This window comes from Ornithodoros turicata, chromosome 2, assembly GCF_037126465.1.
Source record: "Ornithodoros turicata isolate Travis chromosome 2, ASM3712646v1, whole genome shotgun sequence".
Taxonomy (NCBI): domain Eukaryota; kingdom Metazoa; phylum Arthropoda; class Arachnida; order Ixodida; family Argasidae; genus Ornithodoros; species Ornithodoros turicata.
The window spans coordinates 55,401,689-55,417,143 of NC_088202.1; the positions used below are offsets into that span (position 1 = coordinate 55,401,689).

A 15,455-nucleotide genomic window follows, 5' to 3' on the forward strand; every position below is an offset into this window, starting at 1 on the left:
CTAGTTCTCATGTTCTGTTAAAGTTAGCAGAAAGCTATTTTTGATTAGATATATGACCAAGGTCACATATGACCATAAGTGAATTAACATTCAGTAATTCAGGTGGCAACGCCGAATGTTTCTCTTGCGCGCTGCTGATGTTATTTTGCTTAACTGTAAGAGGGTTGTGCATGCTACGAACGTCTCTTCAGAGGTTTATTCATTGAAATAGGAACTAACAGCACATGTTAATGTAGATTGTCTTCTGTTTCCTTAACGCATTACGTTTGTTTGCTTTCTGACAGCGTGCAGGTGTCTTCCACGCAATGGAGACAGAGGCAGAACAAACCTTGACACTGTCCGCATCAAACACTGCAAAGGAAGGGCAGGTTCGCCGGCGTAAGAAGTGTTGCTGACAGTGATACACTCCAAAACGTTATCCTGCATTATCATCTCGCACAGCATCGGCATTGATGACGTACCTTCGCCAATCGTCCTGGTCGTTTCCGTGGTACAAGGAGCATCTCGATGAAGGCTACTGAGGGAACTTCACTCGGACTACTGAAAGCCCAGAGCAAGAGTGCTCACCCCCACCCTCTCCTGTACCAACATTGTATTTCCCCCTCACTTTCCTTCTTCTTCGGTGCACCCAGCTGCAATCCCAGAGAAGTCATGCTAACCGCACCTTCCCCCCCCCCCCCCCCATTATATCGCCACATGCTCCCCAGATAACACAAGTCTGTCCCGGGGATTAAAAAGGGACGTCCCTCTTGGGACAATGCGCACGTCCCTGGGACTGCATCAGTACGTTCCGTGCTAGTCCCCATGAGCTCCCAGTGAAACTCCCAAGTATCTTTCCAGGAAGTGCCACGAACGTCCCGTGCGACCATTGAGGGAGCAACTTGGGACTCTCTATGGATCTGCTCTACCTGGATTTATAGCTTGAAATTATTTTACTTATTTTACTAAATTATTCCACCGTTAAAAGTGGAGATCAAATTTGTCAGTTACATGCAGTTTAGAGACAGTGAATGTTCACATATATATTTATTAGAATTTATTTGCAATACTTAATGCCAGAAATGAGTACACGTGTATAACTTCTCATACAGAACGCTAAAAAAATTGCACTTTCCCTGCACTGGATGCACTAACATTTGTTGTCTAAAAATACACTGCCACCCTCCCTCCATCATTGACTAGCATGAATATATGATAAGAATAACTTGTATAAACAAATATTCTGGATACAAAGCTGTATCCAAGAAAAGAAAAAACTGAACAAGAGAGAATGTGAATGCAATTAGAACACAAATTATTTTCCACCGTTGTGCATTTTAAACAACACTATAGGTATAATGTGTGAGGAAAAAATAGATGCTGTATGGCATGCCTTGATGCCTAAAGGAGGTAGATGGTTAGTGAAGCTATGCATATGACGTGTACTACACACAAAACTTAGCGACCATACTGAAGAACTTTAAACACAACATGTGACACTTAAGGTGTTGCACACAATCAATAGCATGTTTTCAAGAGACACTTGCACGTGGTATCACAAAATGCACTAGGCAATAGATAAGCTAATAGCGTCCGCAGCTTTTGCTTCGACTGGTCACAAAGTGTCGCATATATAAAAGACACCACACTCACATATGTATGTATAGGATAGAGAGGCTGATATATCAGATGGCTACTCTGTTGCAAAAAAGCAAAACAAATGAGACATGGAAAACTGATCACAGGGAAGTAAAAAAAACTAGTTTATTTAGTGGCGAATTTAGCACGAAAACTACAACATGCTATGAGACATTTAAAGGCCGTTAACATTTTGGCAGTGGCACTGTCCTCGTCAGAATAGAACTGCTATAAATTTTCTAAATTTCGAACACTTTTGTCCTGACGAAGACAATGCCACTGTCGAAAAGTTAACCACTTTTAAATATCATAGCGTGTTGTAGTTTTCGTGCTAAATTCACCACTAAGTAAACAAATTTTTGTTGACTTCCTTCTGATCAGTTGTCCACGTCTCATTTGTTTTGCTTTTTTGCAACAGAGTAGCCATCTGATATATCAGCCTTTTTACCCACACACGCACACGTACATACATACATATATATATATATATATATAAACTACTAAAAACACTGGAAATAAATGCTGAATTCGAATTTTAACAGTAATCTGCATATATATATACTCCGCAAACGGGCAGCAATGTATGAAAAAACAAACAAAAAGAACTGACGTGTTGGTGTCATAGTATTTTGCACACAGTAATAAAACGTCAAGGGTAATGCACGACAGAAACACAACAGGAAGATTAATATGCAGTCTTAGCAGCACATGGTATCACAAAGTATCACAGATCATGTAGGGTCGAAAACAACATTTGAAACAGTTTTCGCCACAGTTAGAACTCGCAGTATCACAAGGGGCTTCAAATGATGCATGACGAAAAAAATGTTTTCAGTTTGCAAAAAAGTTCTTAGGTTATGGTATCACAAGCTATCTGCGTTTTCCGCAGCTTGTCTTGCCTGCTGCCTTCTGTGAGACTCTGGTGCATGACGCAGCCATGACTGTGTAGCCTTCTCGATTTCTTTAAGGGTTCCCTTGCTTGAAACCTTTGCTTGGTCTTCAGGTGCCAAGGAATCTAGAAAAAGAATTTCGAGAATATCTGTGCATGGTTTACATATAAGTGGAAAAACCAATAAAGCCAAAAGATATGTGCAAAACACTTGGGTGATTCCATCTCAGCTCAGGCAAGGTGGTCCGGACACCATCATCGATTTCCCTTGAAAAAATATATGTTGTACCGCAACACGCATACAAAAATATTCAACAATATTTTGGCTCTATGTGTTGTCGTCCGCTCGAAAAAAATTCCTAAAGAAATTGACTCGGCAACAGAGCTTCCTGACAGAACGACTTTGACATTTTATTCCTCGCCACCAGACGGTCCCAAACTATAGATTTTTTTGTACAATATGTCAGGTACAACGATTTTAGGCGTGCGCGGACAGCACCGGTGAATTCTACTTTGATCTTTAATTAAAAATTGCCAAAGTGGCAACAAGATTCACATTTTGCTCATATTTCTCCCTACGCTGTGCTCCTGCTATATACGCCATCGAGATATATGAGGTACCGCTCTGTAGGTCGAAGCGTGCTCTTTGAATTGATGTCAAATTTACATGTCTGTACCTTGGCCACTTTCGTCAAGGTGGTGTAGAGTACAGATATGTTTTCAAAAATGGGGTTTTTTGGACTCTCGTTCGACCATTCATGTTCATGCTTCGACATACACAGTGGTACTTCATATATCCCGATGGCATATATAGCAGGAGGACAGCGTAAAGACAAATATGAGCAAAATAAGAATTTTGTTGCAACTTTGGCAATTTTTAATTAAAGATAAAAATATAATTTACCGGTGCTGTTTGCGCATGCTGAAAGTCGATATACCTGACATACTGTGCAAACAAAAAATCTATAGTTTGGGAGCATCCGATAGCGAGGAATAAAATGTCAAAGTTGTTCCGTCAGAAAGCTCCGTCGCCGAGTCAATTTCTATGGAATTTTTTTTCGGGCGGACCACAGCATAAAGAGCCAAAATATTTGTTGCTCCTGTGTGTATGCGTGTTGCGGTACAACATACATTTTTTCAAGGGAAATCGGTGATGGTGTCCGGACCACCCTGCCTGAGTTGAGATGGAATCACCCACTTGATAACGCCAGTGCAGTCGAAGCTAGATTATGTTGCTTAGTTACTTCGGGCTTGCTATACACTGTATACAGTTATATTACTTTCTGACCTACATTTCCTCACAAGGCACCAATAATACATTAGAAGTAACTTTTCTGTAAAACTGACTACATGCCTGTTTTTCATGCCCTGGACAACAATCCACAGTCAACACTAGAACAAAGTAGCATTCAGGAGCAAAAATGTATTCGTTGCTACCGATATTCTTTGTATAAAGCAAAACCCACAGACAAGCTGAAGTAGAAGGCACTTAAGCAACATTAAGCTATGAACATGCTATTGATCACTTTGGCCCCATGAATATTGTTAGTTCTTTTTTTTAATTAGGTTAAAAGGAAAAGCAGCACAACATGAAGACATCATGTGTGGGGGACTGAGTGTCCATGCTCGCTTAAAGCCACTATTCGCAGTGTTTTTTGGCTGGATTTCTTCACACCTTCTATAGAAACAAAGCATGGACCAACCACGCTTCTTATTCCTGTGTTATAGCTGCAAATGGTATAATAGATATGACTGTAGTACGGAATGCACGGCCCTCCACATGAAGGAAACCAACCCAATTGATATCAAACTGATGTCAACCATGATTTAGCACACTTGTCTGTGTACCTCTTATATTTTTAATATGTGTATGGTACACTGTCTTACTTGTACCCTGATCCATGTTAGCCTAGATATCCGTTACATTGTTACAGTATGCAATGTGTTTCACCTGAAGTGATAAACAATTCTAACTGGCGATGTACTCGCCGGAGGAATTTGGGACTTTCGGCCATTACCCTCTAGAAAGTTTTGCCACCACTTGCGAAGGCTTTGGACAATTTTTAATTCAAGGAAACTTATTTTTTTCAAAGCAAACCTCACTTTTTTACAAGTCATCCACGGATTACTGCAGACCCAACAAAAACTATGCACAGTATCGCAACAGTAGTCTTTAAAAAATGTGAAAATTACGCTTTAGCCCCGCCTGCTAGATTTTCACAAAGAAATGCGCGCGACATGTGCGTCTAGAGGAGGAAGTGTCCCCGCCTCTTCTTTTACCTTTCTTTCCCACGCTTTGATCTTGATGCTGTTGACTACAGTCTTATCACTAAGAAAACTAAATAACAGTCTTACGACAAGGAAGGCAAAACAAATAAAGGCGGGGACACTTCCTCCTCTAGAGGCTCATGTCGCAAGCCTTTCTTTGTAAAAATTGAGCAGCCGGGGGTAAAGCGTAATTTTCACTCATTCTTACATTATTTCTGTTGCGATACTGTGCATAGTTTTTATTGGGTCTGTGGTTATCTCTGGAGGACTTCATATTTCTGTAAAAAACGTGAGGTTCGCTTGGCAATTTTCAATGTTCAATTGAAAATAATAAATTCCCGCAACTGAAAATTGTTGAAAGCTTTCCCGAGCGGTGATAAAAGTATTCTTGAAGAGTACGTCGCAAGTTAGAATTTTTATCACGCTAGGTGAAACACCCTGTATAGTAGTACAGTAGCAATGCAGCATAAGCTGCAACAATGTCTCTGACACAGTAGCCCTGGAGCTGAATGTTACATTCATGCTGTCCCACCTACTTCTTCAGGCATTATCTCTCACTGCTTGATACCTACAGCACAACACCCTCCAGGTTTGTAGGTCACTGAACTTCAGCTTTCCTTTTGTTCCATGAAGGCTGAACTCCTTACCGACGGCAGGGGACAGCAGTCGTGACAAAATTCTAAATGTACGCTCCCCCACAGTGGCACCACCGACAAACTTCATGAATAGTTTCTGGGATAGAGAAACAATGTATTAAAACAGATACTTGCATCAATGCTGCAGGCAACAAAGATATACATATAGGTTCTATGGTGAGAAGGGGCACTCTGTTCCTAGTCATAAAAAAAGGACATGACACAAGCATTTCAAACCTCGTAGAAGGTAAAGCATATTACGGCATCAGGTTTTCATCGAAATCATGTAAAATGTCCTGTGATCCTGAGAGACTAGAATATTGTGCTGTAGCCATTTACTTTTTAATTCAAGCAAAAAAGGAAAAACTACATTTGCATGGAAATTCTTGGTTCTCTATACTAGACTATAAATTGTCTTCTAAAGAAACTATAGATGTATAGAGTTTAAATTAGACTACGCTAATACAAGACACCTGGATTGGACGCCTGAGCAAACGCATAAGGCAATGTCTTAATTAACTTTCTAATTAGACAAGCTGGCTATCATTTGGCATGTAATGGCTCTGTTATGAAATGCATAGTGCTTACTAGCCGATTCCTCTTCTCAGAGCTTTCTTTCAGTTCCTCCTCAAAACGTAAGAACGCTTCCGTTGTTTTGAAAGGCTCGTCAATGATGTCAGGTTGCACCATTTCAGTGGTAGCAGTCCTGCTACTAAGCTTCTCAAGGACCATCAGCAGGTGCTCAGTGTGCGACTGCAACGTAAGCCTCATCGTGTGTAGGAGCTTTAATATTTCTTGATAGAATCCTGAAAGAAAATTGCGTAGTATAATTAGCGCCCTGATGTTCCCACTCCTAACGATAGAGCTCACAGTAGACACTCACATACCATAATGAGTTCCATCACTTCCATGGCTAGTTCTGCGAACAGGTGTTTGCTCTTGGACTGCACTGGAAGCGTCTTGTCGGCTAGCAAAACCTTAATGAATAATAGAACCAATAAGTAGAAATAAAATTATATATTACACCGCACTAGGTGCAAATGCTTTTACATACTCTGGTGTAGTAATTCATCGTTAGAAGGTGGGTGCCTTATTTCTGCAGGTGACAGCTGTGGCATATGTTGTGTTTCACCTGCATGTGGTGATGTGTCTGTAACAACGTACCGCTCTAACAGAACGGTGAATACAGCCTTACCATAATGATTACCTGACTGAGGAGTTTGAGCCAGCTGTCGTACTTGCACTAAGGGCTCTACCTGCTGGATTTCATGTGCTGCAAAACCTTTTGTAGTACATAAGAAGTAACATAGCGGTTACAACATTTCTTAGATAGCGACTTGTATCATACTCTGATGTGAAAAACTGCAAGCAGCGGAGGATGGGTGCAAAGTTCGTGATGCGGGCTGTTGCTGTGCTACTTCACATCTGCGATGTCGCCGCTCTGAAAAATTTGGTAAATTAATTCTTGCGAAAAAAAAAGCACAGTACACAAAATATAGAATTACGTGACAGTACATAAAATGGCATTGTGGGCGGTGGGTTAGGTGCCTTATCAAACCTACTATTTACTACAGGCAGAAGTGACAGCGCAATGACAAGTTGCTGCATAATTGAATGGCTAAAGAATCTGGGACAAGGAAGGACAAGAAGACCACATGATACAAATATTTTCCTTGTCTCAGGTCCTTTTTGTTCACCGATTTTTACGCCTCTACTTTGAAAAATGGGATATCTAAATGCGTGGCAATAGGGGCAGAGGGGAAGGTTGAAAACCACATGAAACGAATTTGCATGTCATGAGCAAAAACATAGCCTACCTTGCAAATCCTGGTACAGCCTTCCCTGACGTGGGACATACTGGTGGTTTGTTGTCACCTTTGTAGCACTTGGGCCCATCTGTGGATACATACCTACAAACATGGCATGTGAATTTTACTAGAAGATTATTTCATTTTAAAATGAAAGCACCCTCCATGCAAAAGACTATGTCAATTCAGAAGATCCACTATCACGGTACATATAATTGATTATGCATACAGAGTAGTATATCGACAATCAATTATATGCAATATATTATACCGGCCCTTGAAGTACAAAAGACAGGCAGTTCACACAAATGTCAGAAGCCTGGTCAGCAACAGCAGCTTGTAATAAAGCAGAGTAATTTAGTAATCTTCACGTGCCAGAGGAGTGCAATATCCACGAGTTGCACACAAGAGAAAGGCAGGAAATTCAGTCGTGCCCAAAATATGCACAAGAATTAAGTACTCCCAAATAGCTTATGAATTTAGGATTGTGCTGTGTTTTGAAACGTGTTTCGATAATGCTTCTAGCACTGCTGAAAGACAGCTGTTGCAGTGATTCAGCCCTATAGTTTCAACTATGAGAAGCATTTTAAATAACCTCTTGGCTTTATGCTAGAATTCCAGTACTGAGTTTCGCAAATGTAAACCTAAATTATTGTGACTTGCTTTGCTCCCATATTTGGAACTAGAAGGTAGCAGAAAATTCCTTGTCACTTTTTATCCTATTTTGACACGTGCAAATAAAAGGCCTTTTCCTGATGGAAGCATATTAAAAATTCCTGTAACTACAGTCTTGCCTAAGTGAACAAAGACCATTTTAGATTAATCGTACGCACACAAAAAAAATCTTACAACAAATGTGGGTTTTCTCTGCACCTTTTTGAAGTTTGTACTGGCCTGAACTACTACTGTATAATTTTCTGTATCGTGCATTTGAAGACTTGTACTCTGTGACGGAAATGCACCGTCATTGCCGTAGGTGCTGCCAGGGGTCGCAGTGTGTCCGCTGAAATTCCCACTTCCATGCGCAGGTCCTTTGGAGCTTGTAGCTGTTAAAACAATTGGACTACATCCTTTATGCGCGTACAAAACGACATTTCTACTGAGCTATGAGCAGAACAAAGTGTGCCCACTTTTAATAAAAGCATTAAGCGGTACTTTGCAAGTTAGGAGTGGAATATGTTATAATACTGAGGACACTATACTACAAGTTTTATGACGAATCTCATTATTGCGAACGCTATATGCATTTCCAAACTTTACCAAAGAATGCAGAGCGAGGTGGTGTTGGTGGTCTCTGTGGTGGCGTTGGAAGTGAACGTGGTGTTGGCGTACAGACTTCATCCCCAGAGCTGTTGCTCAGTTCATCTGGGTAAAATGCAGGCAATTCGTTGTCTTCTACCTCCTCTTCACTCTGTACTTTGCGCTTTTTCTTTCTTTTCCCTCTACCTAATTCGTTCTCGCTACACAGGTCTGACGTATCCTCTGCTTGTGCCAGCTTTCTTCTTGCGGCATCATATGTGTCTGAGAAATATAGGATGCAATCAACAAATACTAGACAACTGAATACACTTATGGTATCATACCAAAAGCAAAAACCCGAGTGCAGTCATACGTCAACCAGCTGCTCTGTGGCTTCAGGCCTTTCATAGTTATTTGCTGCAGACGTCTTGGGTCCTTCTCATTAGGCCAAGCACATTTGCCATTCTGCATCCAGGTAGCATGTACGATGGCAATAGAATTTCGTTCTTCTGGAAACTTTACGATCCAATATTTGGGTGAACCTATGTGACATACCGATATATCAGTTCATAATTGTGTGTGGTAACATGACGTAGTCCCACTGAAGGCGCACCTTTGATCGGATGCAGACCACTGGTAACTAATTGGTCCAACTCTAGGCACATTCACAGTCACTTGATCAAATGCACTCACAAACACACACACACACATCAACTTGGCTACATCATTGCACAGAATGAACAAGGGGGAAGATGGCATATTGGTTTCGGAATGGTAACCGGATACATTTCTGACGAACATCAGCTAATGGCCAGGAACACAGAGCAGAAAGCGAGCGAGATGTGTATATGCCGAACAGTGAAGAACGGCACGGATGAGTATAGAGATCACCAGTGTTCAAAAACTGCCTCCCAATAACAAGCACATCATTAGTGTTCGAAAGGCGCACAAAGTTCTCAATGCAGATGATTCTGCCATCGTGCAACAAACAGGTGTTATCTCGCTTGTGTGTACGCAGGGTGAACATGCTAGGTACAACAACTTTTTTGAATTGGTCACCACTACAGTTCAACGGCAGAGGACCTGACGTGTGGTTCACAGAACACAGTATTTCTGACTGACTGCTTTGACACTGTTTTGGTAGTTTCCGCCTTTCCATAGTCCGATTATATAGTTGCTCCAGCGGCCTGTCTGGTTTCCGTAGTATACATTTTAAGGTTTGCATGAAGTTTTCGAAAGGAAAGGCACTCCATGTGTCTAACGGGCCGTGTGCACGGGCATCATCAGTCAAATGTATTAAACCGTGGATATTATGGGATACCATGTGCTTACCATAGATCACAGCAAACACTTCAACAAAATGGAGAAGCAACTTCTCTGCATAATCTGCATATACCTGGGACAGTCTGTGGCTGCACAAAATGGTTATAGCTGCATGGAGAACCATAAAATTGGACAGCAGATTGCTTGGAACTCTGGACTGAAAAACAACTGGGCCTGTGTATAATATCAGCATTCTAAATTCTGTTGCCTTCCATCTGTCCATTTCTGTTAGAGTTCTCGGCTTTCTGGAAAAGTCTGAGCATACATGCTGCTGCAGTTTGAGTAAAGAAAGAGAGATTTGGTCTTTCGTGTTATTTCCTAAGCGATAGGCCCTGTTGCCTTTGAACCACAACGTCAGTAGCTTTCGCATAACACCCAAGCAGACCAAATGCATAAAATCGAGAGGGATTTGTCTAATCAAATCTATAGGAAGTTCCTTTAGAATTGTCTCATTCACGTGGTGATGTTCATTCGCACCACTACGAAACTGCTCATCCGTCATAACCTCAGCATTAAGCTCTGGAAAGCACATCCGGCCTTGCTGGTACACACCTTCAGTTGTACACTTTGAGCAACTGAAATAAGCATTGTGGCTTTTGATCCCAAGAATGTAGGCTTTTGCAGGAGCATCACACACCACAGCTGATAGTTTTAGTGCCACTGTTGTGCCATTTACTGAAACCCCACTTTCCAACAGCTCCTTAAGTTCCGATACAAATGGCTCAAGAAACGTGTTCGGGCACACGTTCTTTGATTTTCCGTAATACACTCCAATAGGAAAAGGAGAAGTTTGACCACAATTTGTAACAATACATAAAATGGGCCAAAACTGATCTGCTGTGCTCTTGGAAAGTGGCAGGCCATCAACGTTGACATTGATAGAAATCACATCAGGGACAGTTTGAAGTCCTTGCAGTTCATACTGAAGCCCTGTTGCCAAACCAAAGTGGCAGTATTTGCCATCCCCCATTACCTTAACGCCAGCAGCATATCGTGGTGTTTGGAGCAACGTTCTCGCACACGCAGGTAAAAAGGGCAAAGATTGTTGTTTCTTTAGAAGCTTGAGCAGTGCTGTGAGGTCGGTATGAGTTATCGTGGAATTTAATGCCCATGCTTTGAGTTCTTCAGCAAACGTATTGCTCCTCTCAGAACTTTGGGAAGACTCGTCAACGATGACAGGATTTTCTAGAAATGGAGCATCTCTTTCCGTTGGATATGAGGTGCCCCAGACATTTTGTTGAACCTGTTCTGCTTCCCCCTCATTCGATCCGAGATCATACGCTGCAGCGCCAAGAAAGTGTTGGGCCTCGTTAGCTGTCTGCACATGACACAGCGGCTGAACTATTTCACACTGAGAACTGCGAATTTGGGGGGCCGGCGATGGTTCAACCGAATTCCCCCTGTGAGAGTCTAAACATAGTGTTAAACTTTCATCGACACTTTGCCAGACACGTCTGTGAAGGGTAGATTTTGTCCAGTTTCTTGACATCAGCGCGGTGAAGGATGGCACTGCGAGTGCTGCAATTCACAACGAATACCACACCCCTACAACAGTCCAACACAAAAGAACGGCGCGCAGCACCGACAACAACCTCTAACGACAGAATTGATAGAGCTGCCTAAGCAGAACTATTAATGCTAGCGGTTCATATGTTACAAATATAAGCTATAGCTACTGAAATATGATGTATCTTACCTTCTTCTGCAATATCCATAGTGTACGACTTACATAACGAACGAACGAAGAACAAAGGAACCGTCTGTTTACCCGTAGTTTCCCGCCTAATGGAGACTTGTGTCATTCAGCGGTATTCTCGTACGCGTAAAAAATGTCAGCTCGACATTATCAGTTGCATATATTTTACTGTTATGCCAGTTACGATGAAATACAGTGCTTAATTGAAAAGTTACACTGCGTTTTGAATCGACTTCTGGAATTAATAGGCGTTGCTTCAAACGTCGCCGTTTCGTTCTCTCACCAGGGCGCGCCTTGTGAATATCTTTATGGTGTCGATTTCGATGCTAACGTCCTGTGCTGCTCCGACCCTGGATCCTTTTCGCGACTGTGAAACGTATCCTATACACTTCGTCCGAAGGCTATTACAGGGACTGACGTTTCGGGACAGGGGACATTGGAACTATATTGGGATGTCCCTGGGAAGTTTTGTGTTATCTGGGTCATGACGTATTGAGAAGGCATGCTGGATGCGTCATACAGCAGTGACCTTCTTATCAGTCAATAAATCATAGCAGCCTCAATTCAACCACCGGCCTGGTCAATTATGTTGAATATCTGTTGTAATGTCAACACAGGTTGACTACGTTAAGAAAGAGAGCATCAGAACTTGCTCCAAACCGATTCCCGAATGTTCTTCTCACTCCCTCACCTCTTCTTCTTCTACACCCTGACCTATAGTCATAGTTCGCTACATTCTCCTCAGATTACAGTCTATTCCTCCCTGCATGGTAAGGGATGACGTTTCCAATGGCAGCCCCTAAAGTGGTACCTCCCCAAGCAGCACGCCGATATTGGTCGAATATGGGACCAATATGGGGAGTGCAACCGGGCTCCATATTGAACCAATATGGACTGCCAATATTGGCAAGCCCATTTTGCCCATATTACGTCAATATTTCCGTGGTAACACCAACGGGGAGTCCGTGTAATAATAAAGCATTATCCGGTATAATATCCACCATTCATATTACTTCTCTCTTCTTTTTGCTTTTGCATTTCTACAGATCTTCATACTGATCGTTATCATCGTTATCATACTGACGTTGCAGAGCGTTACAAAAACAACACTGCATCGCCCTAAAAACGACGAACAGGTGCTACGCCCGTCTTGCTGAAAGACCCAGGTAGTCCCACGGAACTGCCAATGCCAGACATCTCACATGTATTGGCATTGGAGTGGAAGACCAGTCACACAGACTGGTTCCCTCTAGCGTTTCACACAGACTAGACTATGCATGTATTGGCATCGAAGCGGAAGTCCAGTCACATGAACTGGCTCCCGTATAACTGTTTCAACAAACTAGGACAAACTAGAACTAGTGCAATACCAACTCCTGATGATGAAAGATGAAAGTCACTGAAAAGGTTAGCCAGCTGTAGGACCCGAACCCACATCTTCTGGATTGCAGGTCCAGGGCTCTACCAAGTGAGCTAAACTAACACACCTTCTCAGTGACTTCCAGGGGGCGTCATCTGAAGGGACAAACCAACCACTCTCTCTCACTCATCCTCCTTTCACTCTTACATTTTTGCTCACTCATACACACATTCATACGACGGGATCGACGCAGGCGGCAACTGTTGAACATGAAAGAACTGATGTTCTGAGGCTGGAACAACATAGAAGGGACAAATACCTACAAAGCCTCAATTTGCCTAAGAAATTAAGGAAAAATTAATTAATTATTACTGAGAAGGGGTGTTAGCTTAGCTCAATTGGTAGAGCCCTCGACCGGCAATCCAGAAGATGTGGGTTCGAGTCCTACAGCTGGATAATCTTTTCAGTGACTTTCATCTTTCATCGTTAATTTCTTAGGCAAATTGAGGCTTTGTATGTATTTGTCCCTTCTATGTTGTTCCAGCCTCAGAACACCAGTTCTTTCATGTTCAACAGTTGCAGCCTGCGTGGATCCCGTCGTATGAATGTGTGTATGAGTGAGCAAAAATGAAAGAGTGAAAGGAGGATGAGTGAGAGAGAGTGGCTGGTTTGTCCCTTCAGATGACGCACCCTGGAAGTCACTGAGAAGGTGTGTTAGCTTAGCTCAATTGGTAGAGCCCTGGACCAGCAATCCAGAAGATGTGTTCGAGACCTACAGCTGGCTAACCCTTTCAGTGACTTTCATCTTCCATCGTTAATTTCTTAGGCAAATTGAGGCTTTGTATGTATTTGTCCCTTCTATGTTGTTCCAGCCTCAGACCACAGTTCTTTCACGACCAACTCCTGGCTGTGAAATCACATCACGTTAAGGATTGCTGTTCGTGCTTGTCGTAGCCATGCAACGGACCAAGTCTGCGGTGAGTTACGTACGGGATAACGGCACGAAGGAAAGTAATGCTTTAGTGGACAACGTACCTTCCATGCGTTTCTTCGAAGCACAGATGAAGATAGCCAGCGTCTTCCGAACTCCACTGCACCAAGAACTGCTCTCTCCCTGCGTAGGACTCTGCGAATACCCGCTCAAACGAGGCTTAGAACGTGTGAGGGTTCCCCGAGCGCGACTGCTGTGTACCGCTATATAGTGCGCTATCCACACTAGGTATGTTACCTCTACGGCTAAAAGAATAAACGGCCGTCTATCCTGGATGGCGTCCGTAAGAGTAGTAGGGAGTGACCACTGGGTGCCGGCAACACACAGGGGATTTGGACACCATTAAATTAGCAATTAATTAGCAATTAGGACCTCCCACAGTAATTGGGACCATCCAGTGAGTCACCACACTAATCGGGGAGCATCTAACTCGTGTCCAGACCACCCTGTGTGTTGCCGGCAACCAGTGGTCATAAAAATAAGATATAGATGAAAATACAGTGGAGAGAAGCAGTTGAATTGAAGATCAACGACACCATCTTGAAGAAAGCGGCCCGGAATGGCTGCTGACCATCCATGGGGCGATGATTACAGAGACAGGTGACTACCTAGTTGCAAAGCATCACACCAGGTGGCGCCACCGCCCTTCTTGTGACCACCGGTTCTGAACGTGGTGGGATGTAAGGTTTGATGGCATGGCATGCCCGGGCAGGTTAGAACAGCTCTGGACAAGCAATGAGAAAAACACTTGTAATCGAGACAGAGGAATGCAAACTGCTGTGAAAGCACGAGTAAAATATCCTAGCAAGGGACACCATCAATAGCTAACAACAAAAAGGACTAGGCACACAACAAATGAGCCCTCCATAACAATAGTCACAAGGAGTGCAGAACGATGCATCCGTTGCATTCAACAGCCAGGCACAGAACTGAAACATTGTTTTTTTCTCCTCAAAAGGTCATGCATCTGCACCCCTAGCGGTTACTTTTTGAATTAATCTCATGACAAAGTTATGAAGAATCATGCCAGCGCTAATCTCGTTCCCGAGGCCAAGGCAGCTTTCGCGAAAGGCAGGAAATGGCGGTGATACACAGATAGGAACAGCAACCAGCACCCGACATGCACGGGCACGTCACTGCTAATCGCAAACAAAGTGGGGACAAAGTTATCACGTCCGTTCCATCCAAGATGCAGGCAGAGAACTGAATCATAATGCTTTTTTCTCCTCTAAAAGCCATGTATCTGTGTCTCTTGCAGTTATTTTCTGAACTAATTTTAACTGGGAAATTATTAAGAATCACTCTAGCGCTACTCCCGTTCAGATCAACGGTGTGGCAGCACTAGCGTCATCGGCAAGACAAGAATAATCAACAAGAATCTTTCTTGTCCAAAAATGAGAGAGATACAGATGCATCAACAAAGCATGTATCATAGGACAGAACAGGTCAGGGCATGTCAGGATGTTGCTCAATGAGCTCTGTCACACGAGGTACATCTGCTTGGCAACAAAATCCACCAGAATTGTCGCACACCACGCACCAGTGACGAGCCACACATCCGTACCCCTTGAGAGGCAAACTGAATCCTACTGAGGCTGTGTAACAGCCACTAACAGCCAACACAACTGC

At 42.8% G+C, this 15,455-nt stretch overlaps 1 protein-coding gene across 4 annotated transcripts; it reads right to left on the reverse strand.

Moving 5' to 3' along the window:
- Nucleotides 1-2,034: 2,034 nt before the first annotated feature.
- LOC135383511 (uncharacterized) lies at nucleotides 2,035-13,911 on the reverse strand. 4 transcript variants are annotated; one of them, XM_064612937.1, is made up of 11 exons: nucleotides 13,871-13,911; nucleotides 8,801-8,998; nucleotides 8,478-8,738; nucleotides 7,227-8,263; nucleotides 6,758-6,850; nucleotides 6,605-6,691; nucleotides 6,464-6,541; nucleotides 6,297-6,386; nucleotides 5,998-6,215; nucleotides 5,347-5,506; nucleotides 2,035-2,632 (listed from the first exon to the last, which is right to left on the reverse strand). In XM_064612937.1, the coding sequence occupies exons 4-11, from the start codon at nucleotides 7,327-7,329 to the stop codon at nucleotides 2,481-2,483; spliced, it is 981 nt and encodes a 326-aa protein (XP_064469007.1). In that variant the 5' UTR covers nucleotides 7,330-8,263; nucleotides 8,478-8,738; nucleotides 8,801-8,998; nucleotides 13,871-13,911; the 3' UTR covers nucleotides 2,035-2,480. The 4 variants fall into 4 exon arrangements, with proteins under 4 accessions (XP_064469007.1, XP_064469006.1, XP_064469009.1 ...); XM_064612936.1 differs by lacking the exon at nucleotides 13,871-13,911 and adding an exon at nucleotides 11,476-11,536; XM_064612939.1 differs by lacking the exon at nucleotides 13,871-13,911 and having other exon boundaries at nucleotides 7,227-7,319; nucleotides 8,091-8,263; nucleotides 8,801-11,152.
- Between the last annotated feature and the right edge of the window lie 1,544 nt (nucleotides 13,912-15,455).